At 32.9% G+C, this 24,910-nt stretch overlaps 2 protein-coding genes and 2 long non-coding RNA genes across 7 annotated transcripts; 2 read left to right on the top strand and 2 right to left on the bottom strand.

Annotated features, from left to right (window-relative positions):
* Positions 1 to 1,287: 1,287 nt before the first annotated feature.
* Positions 1,288 to 14,403, top strand: LOC148604363 (uncharacterized). 4 transcript variants are annotated; one of them, XM_088548430.1, is made up of 8 exons: positions 1,291 to 1,821; positions 2,519 to 3,061; positions 3,705 to 4,034; positions 4,435 to 4,537; positions 5,202 to 5,288; positions 10,321 to 10,434; positions 11,156 to 11,183; positions 13,872 to 14,403. In XM_088548430.1, exons 1-8 carry the CDS (start codon positions 1,749 to 1,751, stop codon positions 13,932 to 13,934), a joined length of 1,341 nt encoding a protein of 446 aa, XP_088404556.1. In that variant the 5' UTR covers positions 1,291 to 1,748; the 3' UTR covers positions 13,935 to 14,403. The 4 variants fall into 4 exon arrangements, with proteins under 4 accessions (XP_088404557.1, XP_088404555.1, XP_088404556.1 ...); XM_088548429.1 differs by having other exon boundaries at positions 1,289 to 1,821; positions 11,156 to 14,403; XM_088548432.1 differs by lacking the exon at positions 11,156 to 11,183 and having other exon boundaries at positions 1,294 to 1,821.
* LOC148604364 (uncharacterized) lies at positions 9,790 to 11,167 on the bottom strand. Its single transcript, XR_015915859.1, has 2 exons — positions 10,906 to 11,167; positions 9,790 to 10,219 (listed from the first exon to the last, which is right to left on the bottom strand). It is a non-coding gene; the product is annotated as an uncharacterized LOC148604364 (long non-coding RNA).
* Positions 14,136 to 17,351, bottom strand: LOC148604362 (matrilin-1-like). Its single transcript, XM_088550153.1, has 4 exons — positions 17,321 to 17,351; positions 15,172 to 15,726; positions 14,705 to 14,773; positions 14,136 to 14,266 (listed from the first exon to the last, which is right to left on the bottom strand). The coding sequence occupies exons 1-4, from the start codon at positions 17,349 to 17,351 to the stop codon at positions 14,136 to 14,138; spliced, it is 786 nt and encodes a 261-aa protein (XP_088406279.1).
* Positions 17,352 to 18,912: 1,561 nt separating this feature from the next.
* LOC148604361 (uncharacterized) lies at positions 18,913 to 24,479 on the top strand. Its single transcript, XR_015915860.1, has 2 exons — positions 18,913 to 19,150; positions 22,126 to 24,479. It is a non-coding gene; the product is annotated as an uncharacterized LOC148604361 (long non-coding RNA).
* Positions 24,480 to 24,910: the final 431 nt, after the last annotated feature.

Genomic DNA, 24,910 nt, shown 5'->3' with positions numbered 1-24,910 from the left:
TGTTAAATATTTTCATTTTGAACGCACTTATAAGTTAAAATTATCCATCCTGTCATTAATATTTTACCATTTATAAACAGGAAGTGAAGAGCAGTGATTTTATCCAAGTAAAATTGGCGGAAAAATTCAAATTGATAAAAGTGTCTAGTTTTTGAAAATCTTGTGTTAAAGAAATTATTTATTTTAAGCTGATATTGGTTTAATTTAAATATACTTGTTAAGTAGGATAAATACTCTGTTAATATAGCTTTTGAATGTAAATGCACATTTTGGATAGATTTTAAATTGGGGGAAAAAGGTGGTATGGAACAAAATTTGTAAATGTGTGTGAAGTTGCATCAGTAGTATAGATTGACTTCCAGTTTATACAGATTAAAGAGGATAGTTCTTAATAGTATTTAAAATGCAATGTATGATCACAATTTTATTTAACATCATGTGATCTTTCACAGTTTGTTCATGCTACAATTTTCTCAAAAATCAGAAACCGCCAGAGCTATCAACACTTTGATTAACAAACTAGTTTCGTTTGTAGTGATTTTTGATACACGTAAGTGTGAATTATTATGAAAACCGCAACAAGTCATACAAGGACTCTAAATGTAAAAATAGTAATGATGTCATTCAGGGAATGCTACAATAAGGCAGTGTTTACTTAAAAAATTCTTTTTGACATTTTTTTGACATTCAGAAAGGAAAGGACAATTTCAGTTCAAAGAATTCAAACATTGAATTTCAGATTCTTTTTTTTTAACATAACGAGTTCAAAATTTATAAATATATGAATGATTCAGTTTATTAATTTTGATGTTGTTAACAAATTGATATATCAGTGCGTGTTAAAAGGGTACATAAAAACCATATTGGAGTTGGTAATTATTTAGGAGAGGGAGTACATGCGGGAGATTTGTCAAAATTTCAGGAACCATTACACAGATTCGAGAATGGAAAACATGGACGATTTCATGTCTCTATGTACATTGTTAATGGGTAAGGATTTGGTTACAATCTACCACACGTCGACTATCAAACGTTTATTCGCCTACTAACATGACCGTAACAAAGTGCATTCATGTGGATACGCTTAAACAATGAGTGTTTTGGGTCTTATTGTCCAAATTTCGATAATTAACAACTCTTTAATACAGAGATGATTTACTATTTTAAAAGCTTTCCATTTTAAAAAATAAAAAATATTTGAGGTGATTAGATCAAGGCGTTTTGTGGGTGCATTATGAGATAAGGATGTTTTTTTTATTTTCGGTATTACAAAACAATAGACCATGCAGAGGAATTAACATGGATACATTGAAGTTTATCGCGTCGTAATTATTTGTTGGGTGCTTCGGGTCATTGGGTAATGACGTGATTGAGTTATCAAAGACATTTCAACAAAGAGAGAGAAAAGATTTTATGAACATTCAATAGTTAAACAAGTCAGTTAGCCTAGTGTCACTTGTCTTTAACTTTCTCACAAAACAATACAATACTAATTTGTGTCGTGTTACATCTTGTAATTTGACGTGTCTGAAATTGAATAATTGAAATTTGACAAACTCTGCAAGTGGAGGGATAGTATTGAAAACACGAACAATAAGTTTATTAAACAAAATGCTTTGACCATGTGTTGTCATATGGGTTTTAGACAAGGACGAACAGAAGAACCAGAAGACTAACTTCGTAGATTCGCCATGTGAGCGAACATGTTTTGGCGACTAGATCGACAAGTTGTGGGATAATGTCTACTGATGGGAAAGGTGACTCTTCTCATTAGTATCGCTATTATTTTATTTGTAATGGAAGGATACAAAGCTCAGAATGGTAAGGACATATTAACGCTCTCGGGTCGCGATTCGCAAAATACAGAATCAATTGGAGCACAGAGGAAACATAAAATTAGTCCTGATATTGCATTTTAATCATATCAGTTCGATATCAGTAAAAACGGTTTTGATTGAAAAAAAAAACTCAATTTTTTGTATCGATTTCGTTATATGGAAACACAAACAAAAAAGTATCCCAAAAAAAAAAGGAAAACCCAAAACAAACAAACAAAACAAAACAGACACAAAACGAACAATCAACCAAACAAACACAAACATTGTACATTTGACAAACAGCTGACTAAAACATGCCAAATCTTAAAATATTTAAAGTTCAGTAGTTTCCTGTTTGATAACAGCTAGCTGACTAAAACATGCCAATCTTAAAGTTCAGTAGTTTCCTGTTTGATAACAGCTAGCTGACTAAAACATGCCAAATCTTAAAGTTCAGTAGTTTCCTGTTTGATAACAGCTAGCTGACTAAAACATGCCAATCTTATAGTTCAGTAGTTTACTGTTTGATAACAGCTAGCTGACTAAAACATGCCAAATCTTAAATATCTAAAGTTCAGTAGTTTCCTGTTTGATATAAAACTACTTGAGCAGTTAAAACGTTCTAAGTGAGCCCATGATATTGTATGTCAATCTTGAATTAAAATCATATACATTGTACATGAATCCTATATGTCTTTCAGATATAACATTTATTATTGATACATCATCGGGAATAACATCAAGCCAATTCAACACTATGATCGACTTTGTATATGACGTCACGAATCAGCTTACAATAGGGACAGACAGTAACAGAGTGGCTGTGGTGACGTTTAATGACACCCAAACCACGCAGTTTGATCTGGATGATCATACCGAAAAAACAAATATTCTAAACGCAATCGATAATTTGAGAACACTTAAAATCAGTGGTTCAAGGAGAACGAACGAAGCATTATCATTTGTAGACAGAAATATATATTCTGATCCTACCGGAGGGACCCCAGTCGCTTTGCTGTTAACATATGGCGAAGGAACCTCACCGAACGACATGTTATTTGCTGTTGTTTCCTTAGAAAATATTCAAATGAGATATGTAATTGGCATTGGTGCGTTTGTAACAGATTCTACAAAACAGCTTGAACTACAATATGCTGCTTCTGATCCGGACAATCACTTTCTGTATTTGCTGCAAGAGTTTTCGGAATTGTGTAGTAATATTTCTGAAATAGCTTTAAAGTTAGGTTTGTATGCACAATTTACTATGAAACTATACTATATATGAAAAATAAATTCGACAACATGTTGAACACTTTAAGACGGCTGTGTTTTGTATTGATATATATACGTTGATCATATCGAGTTAGCTGTAATACAGAATTTTAATATGGAGCCCCAACATAGAGCGAAAATTTCGTAATTTACAATAGAGACCGGAATACTCGGATAATCCAACTTGAAGCGTAATTAAGTAAACTGTTGTTTTTCAATAAATGAAAAAAGATAGTATTGGTAAATATAGTAAATTTAACAAAGCCACAATATTTTCACCGTAGGAGATCGTAAATGTCTTAAACCAAGGTAAAGATAGTGAAATCTTTTAGAAATATTTAATAGAACGTATAATGTAATATTGACACTGACCAATCAAAGTTTGCATATTTTGACGTAATATCGACATTGACCAATAAAAGTTGAAAGAAATTATCAAAACATTTGCTTAACGTTGATTTACGTAATTTTTATAGATGTGATTTGTTATATTATAATACTTAGATAGTTCATTTTTGTGACTATCGAGTTATCCAACTACTGTTATATATGTCTTCTTTAAAACATTTTCCAGGTTTTTTTTTAATTCCTTTTATTTAATACATACTATTTCAGACGCAAACGCAACAAACATGGGAAATCATTCATGTTCTGCAACAAAAACTGTCAATGATCATACAGAGGCCAATGCTGTAGAAACCACGCCATCGGAAACTTCACACGAAACAACATACACAATTGTTGTTTCGACAACAAGCATAAAAACGACATCGGGAACAACAGTTGACAATGTTGTAGAAACAACGTCATCAGAAAGTTTACATGAAACTACATTTACTCCAGTTGTTTCATCAACAAGTATGACCACGTCAACCTATACTACTTTATCGTTTCTTACTTCAACAAACTCAAGTGTAAATACAGACAACTTTTCTCCAAGTTCAGGTACTCTATAAAATGGCACAACTGTTTGTTTATTATACTGTATTTTATTGTTTTTCACACTATAGTAGTTCCATGTTACCACATTAATGGCTGCACCATTATTTAATTAAACTTTTTATATATTTTTTAGACAATGGTTGATCCACGCGTTTACTTCAGTAAATGCAGCGCTGATTTTTTAATTTTCAGACTATGATGGTTCCATGTTTACTACAATACATGCAGAACTAATTGATTATAGGACTGTGTTTTTTTCAGGCTATTGTGGTTCCATGTTTACTACAATACATGCAGAATTGTATGTTAATATAACTGTGTTTTTTTTTCAGACTATGATGGTTCCATGTTTACTACAATACATGCAGCACTGATTGTTTATATAACTGTGTTTTTTTTTCAGACTATGGTGGTTCCATGTTTACCGCAATAATAGCAGCACTCATCGTAATCATTTTGGTCATTTCTGTCATATCAATTACTGCATTGTGCTTTTTGAAAAACAGGTAAATATGTAAGTGAAACGTATTCAACCTACCCTTCTGGTAAGGACATATGATCAGGACAAAAAAACAACAAAAAAAAAAACAACAAAAAAAAAAACCAAAAAAAAAAACGCTAAAATAGTCCACAGGTAGTTCCATAATGATGCAAAGTCAACAATATTTTAGCCAATACAGGTAATTATTGACTAACTTTCGAATATTAGCATAAATATGGTCGACACTGCCAATACAATACAAAATACATAAGTGCGCCAATACGTGATTTAGCCGTCCAGTATGTCATATTGGCCGGGTTTAGATCAATGTTGGACTAGGCCAATATGACGTGTTGGACTAGTTTTTCAATAAAGATAGGGTTTTCCATATTGGCTGAGTTATTGGTCCTCGGCTTGTCATATTGGATTTCGGCTACACCTCAGTCCAGTGTGGTTAGCCTCGGACCAATAACTAAGCCATTATGGAAAACCTTAAGCAATAATTGTATAGTATAAAATGACACCGAGAAAATCAAATATTGTAAAGGATTAATGATGTTGACAAAAAAATGAGGTATCTTAAATTGTAGTAAAGTCCATCTTAAGAACAAGAGTGGAACAACTTTGATGAAACCATGTACTCTACCACCAATAATGTCTATATTTAGAATTAAATTTTATCATTTCAGAAAAAGTTCAAAGTTGGTTTGTTTTATTACCCTAGTTGTTCATGAGTACCCTGATATAAGGAACGGCCCAGGCCCATCTAAACAGAGGTATACAAACCACAGACCACAAGTTCATAAAAACGGACATAGCAATAAGTTCCGTAGTTATCTAAAACTAAGTATGATGATGAATGGAATAAAAACTGTTTCTCGCTGAAGTGTCAAAGAATAAGCTTTATCAAAATGATGATGTCTACATTCATAAATGTTCAACACTTAAGATTGGTAATCGATATATTTACAATATAAAGCTCTGTTCTTCAGATACATGCGTATATCATCTGATGTCTTGAAATGAAAGATTCAAACATGATGCCAAAGCTCATACACTAATCTAAAACAATCTTCATATATCAATACATATATTCTAGTAATATGTTTACTTTCTTGTTTTTGTAAGTACCCACAATTCAGATAAGTTGGTGCTGTACGTCATTATTTACCTGTAGAAATTAATAAACTTACGACGTTGCGTACGTTGTTGGTGTCACATTCGATTGAACCGGGGCTGGTTACGAAAACCGAAATATTACTACTATAATGTGGAGTTTTCAAAGGCAATATAGGTATTAAAATGTGCGAAAATGTTTGCTGTTTTAGAATTACAATCATAAATCTTTGAAAGATCCCGTTAATTTTGGAGGGAAAGCATTATTCGATCACAAGAACGTCCATTTTCATATGTGGACGGGTAACATTAAGAAATGCTTGCTTCCCATTTCAACAATATATCTAAGTTGTTTCTTGGCGTACTTTGATAAAACCAACTTTTTTGGAAAGAGCAGTTTGTGCTGCAGACGATGTCATATTTTTTTCAGGACGTAATGATAAGTTCGAAGCGTATTGCAATATCACAAATGTCTCCCCTTTGATGTGGACATTGTAAAAATGGAAAGAAACCGATTTGAATACAAAATTTTAGACATTTTTTTTAAAATTATGCAGACAGCTTTTTTTAATCGGGACTTTTATTAACAATTTATTACATAACCCGAATGAAAATATATATAAAATGTTCAATCAGTCTTTTTGTTAAAAGCCTTTTTGTCCGTATTTCAATTATGTCACAAATCTTAATTTTTTCGACGTTGGCCATTAGCTACTTTCTTGCATACCGATGTAAAATATAACAACGAATAGCATTTTTACCAAAGTTTATTCGCGCTTAAAGGATTGTATAAATATTCAGAATATCATGCTTATTCTAAAAAATAATGAGTTTTATTGTCTAATAGTTGAAAAAAAAAACGCACGTATGTTGCGATGTCACGTTGTCTTTTATCCGACGATTTCTTCACGTTGCGTGCTACCCAGTCTTTATCAAAAGCCTTTTTCGTTAGCTTTGAGTGAACTAATAACAGTGAAATTATGAATTTTACATGTATATATGCTGCATATAGTATATTCTAAAAATAATGGTACTTGGTTGAACAAGTCTAACAAAAATGTCACAACATCTAAAATTTGTATATTTTATTTATTCACGCGTACAACGAATTGTTCAAAAAGGCAAATGGTGTTGAATCGATTTCTTCATATACTTAAAAATGTATTCATCCTCCTCTAGGGTTTTATCATTTCATTTTTTCTTTGGCTTAACAAATGGGTTATATATACATATATATGTAAAACTGTGTCTAACATAAATGTCACAAGCGCATTTTAGACGTTTCCAAAGTAACACTTTTAATGTCAATTTTAAAAATAATAAAAAGTATTGAAAAGTTGCGATACTACATTGAATTTTTACGTCTGTGGACGTAATGAATAAAACAAATTACGATTTTAGCGAATCTGATAATATAATGAAAGAAATGTTGAAAAGAAAACAGGAAAAAGAAAGCCTTCCCCCCCCACTTTCGAGCGCACTCCTGTCTGTTCATAAGCAATGGTGTCCTGGTGAAATGGGGATCAGCGTGCCTGCATCAAAGTATTTTGAAATATCTAGACACGCGCTTTCACGTTCGCCAGTGAAATATTGTAAAATCAACGTATTCATGATGGTCTAATTACCTCTTGACAATTATTTTAGCATATAAGATATAATAAGCTGTACAAATATTGCAAAAATATTTTTTTTGAATTTTTTTTCATATCGGAAGAAAAAACGAAACAAAAATTTATTGATTTATTCTAGTGTGGCCTTTTTGCCCCATTATAACTCGAAAACCATAAGAGGTATCCGAAATTTGATTGAAAAATGCAGGCAGGATTATTAATGAGGAATCCAATGAAATAAAAAAATTCAAAATCGGACCAGAAAAAAAAGTTATGAAAATGTTTTAGACGTTGTCCAACTTTGATCCCCTATAACTTGAAAAGGTCCAAAACACAAAAAAGCTGCTGTACATTTGTTTAGCCGAATTAAATAAAGAACACATTAAAAATAGAATATTTAAAATAAAAAAAAACCAATCTAGATGGGTTTTAATAAGATACGTATTTTTACCCTTTTTGGCCGCTTTTTCTAAAGCGGCAGGGGAAGCAAAGTCCAAATTAAATAGGAATCTTCTTAGTTATTGGTAAAATCATATCAACATTTCAGAACAATTCGTCAACCACAACGACGACGCAGCCGACGAATGCGCCATAACATTATACGACCGCAAGTTTTTTTTCGTCGTATAATAAAAACGGGAGATTTTGCACTCCAATTTTCTCAAAGAGGGAGATTTGTCAAGGTTTTTGTTTTCTCGAAATGTTTAGCAACAGACCTTATAAAATTACGAAACGAGTACATGTATTCGGAAATATCGACATACATCTACATTAGAGATTTAAAACCAAATAGGAAAGATTCACTTTATACGCTTTCACAATATGATTTCTGGGGGGGGGGGGTTGCTACTGACTTTTGTGCTTGTAGGTTTGTAAGCTTTCTGTTTTAGTGAGGGTGTTTTACGTTTTTTTAGCGCATCACGAAATTTGTTTTCATAATTCCTAACATTTTTCTCATGGGATCAAATTTCCTTCAAATCATTTTTAAATGGTTGTTGCCGAACTATTTACCATATCAGGATGCAATCTGATCATTTCAATTGACCAGAAAGTACGAAAAATTAATATCGAATCAGATAATTAAATAATAAAACATGTTGTGTGTGTTATTTTATGTAAAATATTAAATCAGCATACTTCTTTTTACATGTAACAATTATAGAACGATGTACGTCGCAATACAAAAAAGACGTCAAATTTTGCCGCTTTCGACGTTACCAAAAATGATACCGACATCGTACGAAACGTTTACGGATTTTAAAATTTAAATTTCACAACTTGAAATCAAACAATTGATTAGGCATTTATTTTTAAAGTAATACTTATTCCTAATCATGTAATATTATATGTTAATAAATATGTAATTTCATATTGGCCCTGTTATAGGTTTGAGGTCTGTCATATTGGTCGAGGCGGTCGTATTGGTCCCGAGGCATGGCCTATGGCCAATACGGCTGTCGAGGCCAATGCGATTGACCGAAACCTATAACAGAGCCAATATCAAATCACATATTTATTGACAATGTTATTAATCAACTCAACTAGTTGATTTGTAGAACAGTTGTTTTCGTGTTTTACCAAGAGCTCGTAGGTTTATTTGCATTAATCAGTCTTAAATATCCTTTTTGTATAAAATCGAAGATTTTTTTGTGTTTCTGCAGCTTTTAGTCCTGGTGATCAAAGTTTCTGAAATAACACAATTCTGAAAGCACATTTTAGATATACAAATGTACAATTGAAATTATATTCTGCTCTTTTGTTGTAGGCATTACAATAGGGTTGCCAGGTGTAATACATTATTGGTTTGCATATCATAGTTATGTTGGATTCCTTTTTTGTTTTCTATGTGCACATCCTTTGATTCTAGTTTGTCTGGTTTATGTTACATAATGTATGTTTTTATATTTGGGTCTGAAGCTCTTTAGAGCTTGTGATTGTATTTGAATGATATGCCAAATCAAAATCAAGTTTCCTTACCTTATTCTTAGTGTTTTATTTGTTTGGTTAATTATATACATGTTTAGGTACATATGCATAAATAATCCAGCAGGATAATTAAGTGATAATATCTAATTCAAAATGGCGTTATCAAACGACTGTAAGCTATGATGCCGTATTGGTCGTGGTTTGATCCATATTGGCCCCGTATAGATGCCCGGTTTGAATTCATATCAGTTGGCCAGTTTTAGACATATTTTATCGTATTTTGGGTAGTTGGTTAATAACATATTTCTATACATGTTTGTGAACTCAAGTAAAGTCCATACACTGCTTAAAGCTTCATTATACTTCATGTTTATACATAAAACCTATATATTTGTATAACACACATTTTATTTTAACATGTTTCTGGTGTTTATTCTGGTTTGCTGCATGTGCAGTAAATATTGCCTAAAGCAAAGATTAGGCCTACTGAATACATTAAGTTGAGGCAATAACATGTCCGATGTTGACCTATTCTATGTATTGAAAGTTCAGGTTCTTACTTGGATCCGTTTTTAAAGCTGACAAAATACCGAAGGTTTGAGACCTTGATAAAAAAGGAACACAGTTTTGATGAAACGTTTTATTCTAAGGAGGACACTGTCCCGATTTGCCAATTTAGACAAAGTGCATTGATTTCACTTTTGCCTTTCATTTGAAGCATGTTATGTTTAGCTGTAGGATAAGGACAAGGTTTCAGAGTACAACACTCACGATTTTTAAAGTAGAAGACATTTAACGCATGGAACAAGGCGATCAATTCTGGAATAAATGTTCTCTCCATTGTATCTTTATATAAAATGATCAAAACGATTTGATTAATCTAACACATAAAATCATGGATTTTTTAATTTTCTTCTAGAGGTATAAGTCTTGCAGAAGGGTCATTGAGAGAGTTTCTATCGAATACAGCTCTTTGCGAAACCCGTCTTTGATCTCGGTTGTCGTACTGACGAATCGCCTCCTCCTCTGGTATGACCTTGTTGAATTTTCCTCGTCTGAAATATAAAAGCATTAGCAAAACGTAAAAATATACACACAATATAAGAAAACATGATTTTAAAGATGAAGTTTTTTTTATCTTTAACTCTTCTTATAGCTCACGACACAATAGCCGATTAGAAAGAATAGCAACAAGACCAGAACGGAGACCGACACCATCCATGAGAAAATGCATTGTCAAAATTAGAGTGCTAGAAAAAAGTTTTTATCTGTGCGTATACTTTTCATTTCGCCGTGTTGTGCGCAACTTCAATGTCGTTTTAATGTAACTCGCATTTGATTTAGTCCACACCCTCCCTCATTTCATACTTTGATAATTCGATTTACGAATTATACAACCTTCACAAACACGAATTCGTCTTAGCAATCCTTACTGAAAATCAATTCGTAGTCATTCGCAAGCAGTTTTTGTATTAACTCGTTCACATTCGTAAATAACTCATAACAACTCGAAGGCATTCACAGACACTCGTATCTATTCATAAAAAGAGGTTTTGACATTTAGATGAATTTACACGAATGTATACAAATATTTTTTCTTTCGTAAAGAACTCATCATAAAAAAAAACACTTTCATCGTTTACCGATGACATAACTCAGAGAGCATTTCGCAAGAAATCGTGAACAGTTTGGTTTGCTATTTTATGTGATTATTTTAACAATTGCTTTACAATTCATTTACGTTGGTTCCAATTAGTGTAGAATTGTTTTGCGATGAATGTACGGATCAATACGAAGTCTCATGCAATCCCTTTGAGACTATATAGGATAACTTTTGGTATATAATGTTGAACGAAGATAATGTTATTCCTGTTGATTCTCTTCTTCTTTCCTCTGTGCTAGTGGAAAGGATGTCGAAGAGTTTTGGTATGAATGTTTAATTGAACAATGATTCACGGTGGATATACGTTCCGTCATTTCTTTTTGCACAGGAAACGAGTATTTTCAGCGTTACACGAGGTAAGTGACACCAGCCTGCTAAAAAACCCCAAAATATTAAAAGATTTATTCAAATATCAAGTTTTCAGTTATTCCACGGAACTTTTGAATATAATGAGCATAAATTGTATTTAAATTTTAAGTGTTTATTTTCCAGGTTTTTTTCACGGCAAGCTTTTTAACATTCATATCGTACCTCAAAATCTGGCACTGAATATATTCTACATTCGATTTTTTTGGTTTAATCAAATATGGTGAAACAAAAACACACTCCATAGCTAAATATACCATTCTTCCACATTTCAACACTAAAGTTTAAGAAAAATAAGCAACTATTGTGAGAAATAAGATGATTTCTGTCTATTTGAAGAGGGAACGTGTTTTAATGCTTCAGGAATAGAAATCTTTACGATTCCTCATTTCAGCGGGGAAGTACATATTATTATGTGTATATGTCCTAGCTTATTCCTTTGTAAATTGTATATAGAATGGAATAGAATAGAATAAACTTTATTTGCCAATCTGAATCAAGGCGCCCCGAAGGACAGCAAAATCAAACACAATGATTACAATAATTATAGAAAAAAAAAACAATAAATGTCATAGCTTATTCTTTTGTAAATATTTTTTTTACATAATTTTAGTAAGTCTGGAGTATCATGACCGCAGACAAAAATTCAGCAAAATTACAGTGCTGACGTTTTGTTAGTTATTCCAAAAACAACCCGCATTTATATTTTTTCATGAAGATTTTAAAATCATTAGTCATACATTGTTTAATTTATTACAACTTCGTTTTTTTTTCTCAACATCATAATCACATTCTTAACGGTCTCTGACCATGCTGACTATGCAATGCAAGTTGTTCATACCAATGTAGTTTAACTAAGCATGATCCTATGGCAAGCAAAAATGGACAAAAAGGCCAATTTACTATCATAGAAATAAATTTCTAATATTAGATTTTTACAAAACTGTATTGTCCTAAGGTATCTTCCTACCAAATATCATTGACTTAGCACAAGTACTTGATGGTAAACGGATTGGAGAAAAAACTTAATGTTGAAAAGTCATGCCAACTGTTAAAGTCAACAGACCGTGACTGCAGGGGTATAGACATAAAACGTGTGCAAAACTGAAACAATATTATCCTAAAGTATCTTCCTACTAAGTATCATTGACCTAGCACAAGTACTTGATGCTAAACGGATTAGAGAAAAAAAAACTTAACAATTGTGAACGCCGCCGACTACGCCGGAATCAGCACACCTTTGTCTCGCTTTCGTCGCAGGCGAGACAAAAATGATTAAAATAATTTTTAATATTAAGAAATGATTTTGTAATATCAAAAAAAATATAAATTTCTAATGTTATTTTCTTCTTTTTTATTAATACTAAAAATGAAAATTTTAATATTAGAAAATGATTCTTTATATTAAAAAAATAATTTTTAATATTAAAAAATGATTTTCTTATATTAAAAAAGGTTTTCTAATATAAAATGAGATTTTCTAAGACCAAAATATTAATATTTTTAATTTATGATACACTGTTTTAAGGAAATATCCTTTTTGTCTTGATTGGCTTGCCGTACAATCCAAATTGCCTTTCTATAATTTCTGTACCAAAAGAAGTGATATTTTTTCATTAATTAAGTGTGATTTGAGCCGTTATTGCTCTTTTAAAATGCAATGAATCTAAAAAAATCCGTTGCTAGAAAAAATCGGGTAGATTCCTGTTCCATGATATCTGAATATTTCATCGATCGAAAAGAGTCCGTTCCCCTGCCAAATTTATTTTCTTCAAGTTTTCGTCGTATCACAATATCTTCTTATTTCAATTGTTCGTTTTTGGCATCATTATTGTGTTTTTATTGAAATAAGTTTGCAATTGCGTCACCTTTAATTAAGTATTTTTTATAATTTACAAAATTGAGGAAGCCGGGATCATGTTGAGGACTGACAAGCATCATTGTCTTGCAAGAAAATGTTATTTCCTTTTTAGTAAAAAAATGAACTCAGTCAGTTTTAAGGTTCAAGATATAACAGTGTTCCGTAGTGCAATAAAAATAAACAAACTATACCTCTGGTAGTTTCCTTTGTTCGAATTAACATCACTACCCGGCGATGACACGTCAATTTGTGCACCAAAAGTCCGTTCCTTGTGCAAAAAGAAATGACGGGACGTGAATTGGCCGAAAAGTATCCGTAACGGATATCCACCGTGTGATTGGGGCTTTCTGGCCTACTATTCATACGAGTAAATGCAAACCCTATTAAAATTTAAGTACCGTTACTAAACCACAAATATTCGTAAAATCTCGTTATGGTATTGTAAACTTTTCGATAAAAGCTAAGATTAAGTCGTATCAATTGGTATTGTACACGTAATAATTCTGAGAAAAAAAACCCGAATGGTTTCGTTTATTTCTAGTATTAATCCGTAATGAATCGTGCCCCGTCATCGTATAAATTCTAAGTAAAATCGTAATGTAATCGTTCATATTCGTTACCAGTTGTAAAACACCGCAAATCATTCGTAAAAGTGGATTACTCACAAGTATTTGTTCAGATTTTACGAATCTTTTAAATTTTGGGGGTTCGTAAGGATTCGAAAAAAAGTTTTTGTTTGTGAAAGGGGTACACAGAAAATGTTGTAAACGATAGTAGATAATTTATTGAAGTACTTACAATTTCTTTGCCGCTACAGTTGCCAAGAAGGCTGTCAGTCCTAAACCGGCTACTGATGCTACAGCAGCAACAGAAGCAATAACAACCGTGTTGTCCTCTGAATTGAGAAAGAAACCCAAAATAATCATTGAATTTTTAACAGTTCTGCAGTTTGAAAAGATCATACAATGAGAGCATTAAAGCAATATTTGTCTACAAGGGTTTTTACTATGACATGACTGACAAAAAAGCGCCCCCTTAGGTTATGACCAGCGGCTTTAAACTGTTACGGGTGTCTTTCTCTCTACCGCGCCTGACCTTCAATGAACAGCACGACTGGTGCATCGCAAGAAGCGGAAATTACCAGATTTCCTGATTTATCACCAGTTGTTAGTGGAGCTCGTTTTGTTAGTTTTACGCTGTGTACATTTGGTTCTTTAATGATAAATATGTTATGTTTTTACTTTGTCGTGATGTACATTTTGGTCTTCGTATCCTGTATTTTTGATATTCCTGGTGTTGTCTGGTGAACGTATGTCCCGTCGTTTGCATAATAAAATCTGCAATATTTATCTATTACTGTTTATTTTTTTGCATTTGCCCACGTTGTATTCTGCAAAAATTCAAATCGACACAAGAACCAGACCAGAGGGCATCGACCTGATGAGAAACAAGTCTATTGAAACTAGAAGAACGTATTTGAGCAACTATGTATATATGTAGACATACAGTCTTATCATTTTTCGTTAAACATGTTTAGGACCCAATATTTGTTTTGTTGTTTTGTGAAAATAGAAATGATGAGTTGATAAATCATCTATTAACAGTTCATTCGATCAATACATATGAATTTGGTTGATTAGTAGAAAATACCTGGAGAGGTCGATGGTTGTACCTGTCCAGATGGACAACCAGGTATATCTGACACCGTTACTGATGTATCTAGAAACAGATATATTGGAATTGCTTAATTTTACTATGAAAACATTAACATTTCACAAATAAAAGTATAAATAGTATTGCAAAATTACTGTGTACATGTAGTTTGATAAGATTAAGGAATATCAAATAATATTAAAAATGAAAAAGAAATTTGATCGCTTGATCAGTAATTACTAGTGGATCAACTGGGTAACCAGTCGTTCATCAAAGACTCTGATTTGGATTAAAAACGTCGATTTATTGAGAACCGGGTATAAAGATACATTTTCATTAAGTGCTTCATCACAATCCAATTGAAAATAAATACTTAAGGTTAACCGGATGTAGTTTGAAACGAATAACAACAGCTAGACGAATACCGTTTGTAATAATTCCGATAGTTCACTTGTCAAACATACCTATTTTTGGGACTAGGGTAGGAACGAGGCTACAAAGACTGTGATAAGATGTAACGTGATGATTGTAATATGAGTTTGGATCAGAGGATATGTTTAAAAGTTCTGGGTTGGTAGATGAAATAGCACTTCCGATACCAATTGTGAAGACTTTAGCACTAAGCTCATCTTTAAGTAACTGAGCTTGTGTCGCCGTTTTAATATAGTCCACCGACTGTCCGTCCGTCAGTACAATAACAGTTTTTTCAGCATGAGCACGACTTCCTTTTGAGGAATCAAATGATGATGTACGAACGTAAGACAAAGCATCGAATGTGTAGGTACTTCCACTAGTGGTGATACTCTTTAATCCGTCAATAGCATCCTGTAACGAGGTAGATGTAGTGTGGTCATTCAGGTCAAACCTCTCTGTGACATCACTAGAATACGTCACTACTGAAAACTGCGTGTCACGGGTTCCCACCGGAACAAGATTTGTAACATTGTATAAAAAATCTATGGCATCATTAAAATCTTCTTGAGACAGACTGGATGACTTGTCGATTACAAACACGACATCTACAAAAATAAGATTGCGATAATGTTTGATGTAGCTTTGCTACAGAGCAGCCAGCGTTTAAAAATGACAAGTGATATATTTATTCATATCATTAAAGTATATCATTGGAGTAGTTATGTAGGATTTCACGCATACTATTTAAAGATTATTCACATGTCATACAAATTAATTCTTTGTAAATATGATGAATATATGAAGTTTCATAAGTTTTATACATGTATAAAGCTACTTGTCTTATAAAGCGCATTTGCCCCTTTGTAATTAAAGGTATTTTCATATCACATCAAATTGCAACCTCAAGAAACCATACTAAAGCATGGATTTCGCTTTCAGGCTTATTCTGGTATCTCAATGGTTGTTCTGAGATGATTTGTGGAAATATCCAAAACGTCATTCGCTTATCATATGTAGCAACTACACGTATTTTAATGTTCTGTTCATCATATGACGTGAATTATTTGGCGGTGTGTTATGGGTTAATATATTATAGTTACCTTCGAGTTAACTACTATGAAAACCCGTATGTGTTACCATATTACATACAGCGTAAATTTAAAGAGCCTTACAGCATTTGATCTTTCCATGGAATATTATTCATTAAAGTATAAAATGAAGGGTAATAAAATCTAGTCAAAATGTAAAGTCCGTATAACAAATGGCAATATCAGGGCAAAAGCTGAAAGTAGGAAAACCACCGTAACATTTAGTCCTGCCTTGGTACACACATTATCTATTACATTATTAATGTTCATCATTGTGATATAAAACAGGAAAAAATAACCATACACAACTCATCAATACTATTGATTGTATTCATGACGTAACCATCTTTTAATAAAACATCTCAAAATTGAAAAACAAAATATGATAAAAACAGCTTTTGGCAAGTCAAAATGGACAAAAATTGGTGTTAAAATTTTTTGAAGGGATATGACAAATTCTTTACAATATGACTGAAGACATAAAATACAACACGGCAACATGTAACTTTGTCTAACGACTCGTTTATCGTAAGGCTTGTGTAAAAAACACAACACACTTTTTTATGAGCAAAAAGTTAATACTTAGTATAGTTATCAAAATTGAAATGACAATTTTTGTTGGGGAAATGACTTAACAATTCTTTACAATATGAGTGAAGACATAAAATAAAACACGGCTGTAAAACATCACACTATACCCCGTGTCTGAACACTATCTAAACGTCTTACCTCTAACTGAATGAACAAATGATGATAAGAACAACACGAAACAACATCTAATGACCATATCACAAAAAAAAACATCAATTGTCTCACATTGTTTTAACTGGATTTATATGTAATGTTTTGACGTTATTGGGGACAATGTTCAAATAAAGGAAGTCGGATTAACGTGATTAAATCGGATTTACTTAAGATTAATTCCATGGTATATATATGATTACAAAATTCAAACACTTATATTGTCCTTTAATTCTTCGTTTTAAGTTTGAAGTACAACTATGGCTATACAGTTTGTGCCTTTTGTTTCTCTTATATGTAATTAACAAAATACAGTAAATGATGACTGTAACAAGAAATGAATAATTCTTTTGGTTGAAACTAAACATACTATGCACATCAAACGGAACTTCTAATCTCATTACTTGGGAAAAAATAATATCCCAAACAAAGTTAAGGAGGTAGACCTAAGGTAAGGGACACAACTCTTACAAATCATTGGAACGTTTGTATCAGCATTTTACATCATTCTCACGTAAGCATACAAGAAATGAAAGCTTTGAAGGCTTTGGTAAAATTGAATATAATACAAAAATATCATTGATTTCAAGAGTTACGTCCTTTAACCTAGAACCGTCTACTTAAATGAAAGGTGACGTAATTTAGAAGCGTTTTCGGGTATATATGAAAATTTTAACATGCTTCCTTAAACATCAATTTGGCAAGCTTAAGTAAACACCCTACTTTTATGCAATTTGTTGATAATTTATTATTTTATGATATTAAAAAAAATCTATGATCAAAGAGCATCTCAGTAACTACATTTGAACAAATAAGATTAGAAAAAAAAATAGTGACTATTTTATTTTCCGTTGTGACAATTTAATCATATACGTGTATTCACCTGCTTCTTGTTTAGTTTCTTAATCGCCATAAATAAATCAAGGCAAAAAAGTGTATCAAATAAAACGGTAATAACAAAATTTTGAACTTTGAATTTTGAATTTTGGTGGTTTATACGGTCTTGACTATCCTTGCGGATCTCGCACGACCGCCTCTTGCTGGGATTGTGTTACGGTAGTAGATGTCTGTAAGTAGTTGGAGGTAGCCTTGCCTTCGGGATACCTGACCGAAGAACCAAGTCAGAGTATATCCTATTAGCGGCTGGGCTGCTCTGGCCTACTCCCAGACCCCACGTGGATCCGAGAGCGTTTCCCCACTCTAACTATTTGGGAGTACGTCAACGTGTAGAGTGAATGGACGTGGTGGGTTAAACCAGGTTTTATAGGGCGCTGAACCTCCTACTTAAATTACGGTTAATTGTTTCCGGTATATGTATTGCCATGAAAACAGGACGCACAAAACTGTCGAGGGACACATTGTCAGTAGTTAAAACAGTATTGAAGATAAATTGATGATATTCTCAAGTTACACTGCGTTTTATTCAATAATGATACCATTTATTTTGAAAATGCTTTCAAATATAGATTTTATCATGAATTCATAACTGATCAATTGATATTAAATAATACTGTTTCATATATAAAATAAATCTGGAAGTTTGTTCAAAAGTTTATAAAAAAATGGTGACATTGATGATACTCTAATTATTTTATGATTAATTGAAAATAAGCGACCTCTTTGTCACTATTCATATTCTGAATGAAATATCACGTTAACCATTGTCAGTAAGGAAAGCATATTTCGTCCTTATTTTAGAAAGCTGTTGCCGATTTGCCAGGTGAAAATGTAAATCTTCTCTCAAAAATTAACGTCACAATGCTTCTGTCATTATGATGACCAATAGAAAACGCACAACTTTCGTTGAATTAAACTTTTACATCATGAATATTAAAGAAAAAAACCTATACCCCCTCATCGATAAGATTTTTTGGTTGTCATTGATTTCACCAGGAAGATACCCTTTAGAACAAACAAAATCGTTCATTTTGTTAAAACGTTTAAAACCAGCGGAGACAAATATATTAAAGTGGTTATCAAATACATGACAAAGTGAAAAATAACAACAATCATTATTTTTGCCTCATGACTTGCACAATACATTTGTTACTGGAAATAACGCCAAATATAGCATTTCTAACATCACATACTTAGTTGGTGATCGTATCTGTTCGATTTAGGCTTGCAACAATGAAAGGCAATCTAGTTTTATGGATACTTATTTCAACCGATATTGCTTGTGTTTTAAGTATTCAGAAAGGTATAGTTAATATGCAATACGACACTTCAATTTTCTCCAGCCATTTAAGTTACACGTTCCTAGGTTTCAAAGATTTTGGTTTATCCAAATGCATTTTAAATCTTATATTGATTCTACAATACTGTTACACTATCATAAAATTTAGAGACTTTGGTAATCTCAAATATATAGTTGCTACAGTCGGCATTGGAAACCCTATTGATTTTGCACTGTTTCTTATTATTATTAGAAATTGCGGCTATAGAAGGGGCAAAAGGTAAAATATCGGACATTGCGATATCTCAGAAACCTAGATGACCGGGAACTTGAAATTTGGTACAGTGATAGCGATTTTCCGTCAAAATTTGAAAAAAATGCTCCTATTTGGATGAAATTGGGTTTATGGAGTAAAAATGACATGCCGAGTCCAAATTTAGAAGTTTCTAGATGATTCTGAAGTCGCCGTTGCCATGGCATCAAAATTGCCCGCCAAAAATTCAAATTTCTCCGATTTAGATGAAACTTGGTTTTTAGTTTATGTATAACATGCCAATTCGTATTTAAGAGGTTTCGATCAGATTCAAATATTACTGTTGCAATGGCAACCGATTTTCCCGCCAAAATTTCAAAATGCTCCAATTTGATTGAAATTCGGTTTAAGAGGTGAAAATGATATGTTGAATCCAAATTTTGAGTTTTCAAGACTGTTTGGGGATCACTGACATGGCCGCTTTTGGGGCGTACATGATCTTCAGATCATAATCATCTCTTGTTATTATTATTATTTCTATTAATCTTCCATTTTCCGATTTTACCACAAAAATTAGAAATGCTCTGACAAGGAGAAAATTTGGATTGTAGGGTTAGCATAGTATGCCGAATCCAAACTTTGAGTTTTGGAGACTTTTACAGACGAGGCCGATTTCGGGAGCCCTTCATGATCATTCAGATCATAACCATCTCTTGTTATTATTATTGTATTCCCCGTCATCTTCCGTCTTCCTTTTAATGAATTTTTCCGGAGAAATTCTTAGAAACCGTACAACCGACTCTTACGAATCTTTACACAATATTTTGTACCATCAGAGGTTGTACCTATAGTTTTCAAAACTCAAAAAGGTGGCTATTTTAAAATGGCTGCCAAATAAGGAAAAGTGGTCAAAATATTGAAATATCTCGAAAACCTAGGTGCTTAGGAATTTGAAATTTGGTACAGTGGTACAGTTTGATATTCCAAACAAGATAATGCAAAAACAACGATATGATGCCCGATGCCATGGAAACAGATTTTCCTGTCAAAATTTCAGAATGCTCCGATTTGGATGAAATTTGTCTTGAGGGTGACAATATTATGCTGAGTTTGAATTTTGACATTTAAAGAAGAAAGGATGGTCGCAATTGCCATGGCAAGTGATTTTCTCGCCAAAATAAAAATGCTCTGATTTTGATTTGTAGGGTGAAAATGACATTTTGAATCTAAATTTTGGAATTTTAAGACTTTGTTAGAGTCGCTGTTGCCTTAGCGACTGCTTTTCCCGCCAAAACTTCAAAATGTTGCGATTTGGGTATAATTTGGTTTTTAGGTGAAAAGAATATGCCGCATCTAAATTTATAGGTTTTGAGGAAATATGTATATGGTAATGTTTTTTTTTTTTTAATTTTCACTAACATTATTAGGAATAAATGTCAATTAACAAAGTAGTATATATTTTATCACCTTCCCAAGTCCACTCGCTCCCTCAAACCCCTTACATCACTCATTCGTGTTTAGCGGGTATCGTTCAGCGCCGTCTAGTGAGTTACTTAAATTTAACCCGGATCCAAAATCCAATCAAATCACTGGTAGTAGAAACTCTTCGATATAACTTACAAAATGACTACACATAACGTCATTTGTTTCAGTAAAGACTCTAAACGGAATCAACAGTTATCATTTTTGCTCATATTGCATCATTTGTGACATCATACAACTTTCAGTTACTATATTGGATCGTCCATTACCTCGTATTATTGTTTACCTTTCCACAGACATTTTATGTGAAATCGATTTTCATTGGTGCTTCGCAATCGGAATTGGCTAGACGATACCCGTTAAATATGTCAGGGGTTTGAGGGAGCGAGGGTGGACTCAAAAACCTGACTTGGGAAGATGATATTTTATAACCTTTAGAAAAATACCTGCTCCTTTCAAAGAGTTATATACACAAATAAAGATGAATTCAACATGCTTTAGTCAGATATTTGTAACAGAAATAATAAAGGGAAGGCCATTATGTGAATTTAGATAATAATAGCACATTCTGTAAAGATCTAGTCATGATTTGAGCCAATATAAATTACGATTAACTATCTATAAATTGACGCCCTCAGCTAATCCCCATGATTCTCTGCACAAGAGGAAAAAAATATATTGATTGATCGATTGTCATGACTTCTATGCTACTGTATAAAGAAAATTTTTAAAAATGTCAACAAGTACCACCCTAGATTTTGTTAAATTCAGACACAGCATAGGCACTTGCATGACCTATAAAATTCCGGTTGCGCTGAACTTTTATCGGACTCATGAGTATATACATACTTATTTTTATTAACTTTAATTGAATACAACAATTATTTGTTGGAAGTAACCATATACCAAATAAAAACTGAATTAAACATAACAAAGCCAAAAAGAAAATAAATTTCTGTTATGTACAGAACAAAAGCCGGGCAAAGATTAATTTGTAAGATTAAGACAGTTACCGTGCCGGATCCCCCGACACTTTTCACCATCGTACCTCAAAATGGAGTTGATTTTCGTAATTTAGTAATTTAGATACACTACCAAGTAATGGTCAAACTCAAGCATTTAACAGCACGATTCCAGTGATAATTACACATCATCTAAACCGTGTTTTTATACCTGAATTTAATTTTTTAAAAATGATTTGAAAGTTGTGCCTATCCTACGCAATTAATGTCAATCATTTGAAATTATATACTTTGGATTGCAGATCAGTCAAAAACAAGGCTCTATCGGTTTCTGATCGTACAATTTCGAACAATATCGACATAAATGCTTTAACTGAGACCTGGCTGGGAACCGACATCGACAATATGGTGCTTGGTTGTCCCTGCAGGATATGACATACATCATATAACAAGGAAGATGCAAGGTTGAGGTGTCGCTCTCATATACAATAAGAGTATTAGTGTTTGATTATTAACATCCGATTTAACATTTACACAGTTCGAGCATCTAGAATGTGTAATTTTGTTTCAAAACACGAAAACTCGACTCTTTATTATCTATCGCCCGCCTCCGTCAAAATCGAACAAGTAGTGCCTGCCCACATTTTTCGAGGAATGGTCACAGTACTTTTCTGTCCATGCTATGCCACCAGAAGAGATTATTGTCACAGAAGATATTAACTTTCATCTGGGCTTAGAACAAGATCAAAATTCCCAAAAGTTTTTACAATAATTACATGAACATGGCTTGAAACAACTAATTGACAAACCTACCCATGTTCGAGGACATATTCTCAATACAATAGTTACCCGTGATAACTGTCATGTCCTGCAATTTACACCAATCGTTGATGATCATTACATCTATAATTCGAGAGGTGTGTCATCCTACGATCCTTACAATCACTGATGATCTTTGTCTTGATGACATTGTTGACTTGTACAATGAGGGTGTAAAAACGACTGTTGAAAAAACACGCACCTATTCAAACCAAATCAATAGTATTACGACCAAATACAAAGTGGTACTCCGAGGATTTACACACTGCAAAAAGGGAGAAACGTAAGACAGAACGAGTTTGGAGGCGTATCAACTTAGAAATTCATCGCCAAATTTACCGAGCAAAGTGTCTTTTAAATAGTAAGCTACTCATTCAAAGCAAAAGGATTTTATTCAACTAGTATAATGGAATGCGGTAACGATACCAAGAAATTATTTAAACTCACAGGCAAGCTACTCGGTAACAACACCGAAGTAATTTTACCGACGTCTGATACCGATCAACATTTATTAAATAAATTCGAGAAACATTTTATTTGGGAAAATTCACACTGTCAGAGAAATTTTGCAATTTCAAAGTAGTGAAATTGTAACAAGCTCAAATATTCTTTGGGCTGATGTACAGTACACGGGTGTTCCGTTAATACACTTTTCTCCCGCATCATCTGATGAGATAAGAAAGTTGATGATGGAATCACCGTCTAAGTCATATGGTTTAGATCTAACTGTATCCTATCTACTGAAACAAAGCATTGATGAGTTCATACCGATTATAGCATCCTTAGTCAACAAATCTCTCTATGACTCGTCCGTTTCACGAAGTTTTAAACAACAGTCAACGGTCAGACCATTACTAAAGGTGCCCGGATTATAGTCAAGGAAAATCGTAAAAAGTATCGTCTGGTATCAAATTCCTCATTCGTCTCAAATATTATTGAAAAGGTAGGTTTTGCAAGAATCGAGCACCATTTGAATACGAACAATCCTATGGATAAAAACAATCCGCTTACCGCTCTTGTAACTCGACTGAAACTGCGTTGTTGAAAATTCATCATGACGTAGTCAAAGCACTGGATAATAAATGTTGCTATATTCTTGCAATGTTAGATCTATCCGTTGCCTTCGATGTGATCGGTCACCAGATACTTTTTCAAAGACTAGAATACAGTTATGGAATAACTAGCTCGGCATTATCTTTGATATAACCATATCTGAGTGATAGATGTCAGCTGTTGATTCCGAACTACCCGATTCCCAGGAATTTACGATCGGAGTCCTGTGAGGCTCTACATGTTTTCGGACATCGACTCTATTGTTTGCTCAGTAAACCAATCGGTCAAATATGCGATCTGCATGACATGGACTATATGCTGATAACAGTCATAACAGTTTTGACCTTTTTTGAAGATTTGAGTGCATGCGTACTTAAACATTTTACAAATAATATGAGTTCATTTTTTTGTAATTTTGAATATGTTGATGAGCCAAAAGAGTTTTTTTTTCAAGTAGTATATGGTATTTTCCTTCTGTACTTTTAGTTTTTTACCACAGAACGTTGTACGAAAACCACATAATTGAACTCAACACATCATGCCAAATTGAATTGTGAATAAACGTTATATGGTTATACAGTGTTACTTACTGCAGTATGTGACTCGTGCCATTGGTTAACTAACCGCTAAGCACCTGGCGGTATAGTATAGTATGTGTGATATATACGTTTACTTCGTCATTACTTGTGTTTTGTTCTTCTCTTCTCTCCTTTAGTTTAGTGTTGCTTTAATATAATGCTTCATTGTATAATCTCATTTATGAGGAAATAAATATATGAATGAATGAATGAACATCACATTTGGAGGAAACACCATTTGAGATACCAACGTTGTTAAAACTCTTGGGATGCATCTTTGCAAATCACTAACAATAGAAAAACAGTGCGTTTCCGTTGCAAGATCATGTTACATGCATATACGTCGAATAGGTAGCATTCGACAGTATCTAAAAATGCGTATACGATTCTAGTTAATTCTCTCGTTACATCGAGGCTAGGTTATGGCAATGTCTTATCATATAGAATTAATAAACAATTCACCAACAAACTTCAGAGAATTATTATTATTATTATTTACAATATTTGTATAGCGCATTGTATAATATTACAATTACTCTAAGTGCTTTACATACATAAAAATATCACACAATATAAACAATAATATGTAAATAATATAAATTAAACAAAAGAAGGTAAAAACAACTGAAATTGAATT

Source organism: Perna viridis, chromosome 10 (assembly GCF_037379345.1).
Source record: "Perna viridis isolate PV_CMFRI_1.1 ecotype Kerala chromosome 10, ASM3737934v1, whole genome shotgun sequence".
In the NCBI taxonomy this organism is placed as follows: Eukaryota; Metazoa; Mollusca; class Bivalvia; order Mytilida; family Mytilidae; genus Perna; species Perna viridis.
Note: the sequence above shows the minus strand (reverse complement) of the source record. Positions and strands in the feature narration are given on the sequence as shown.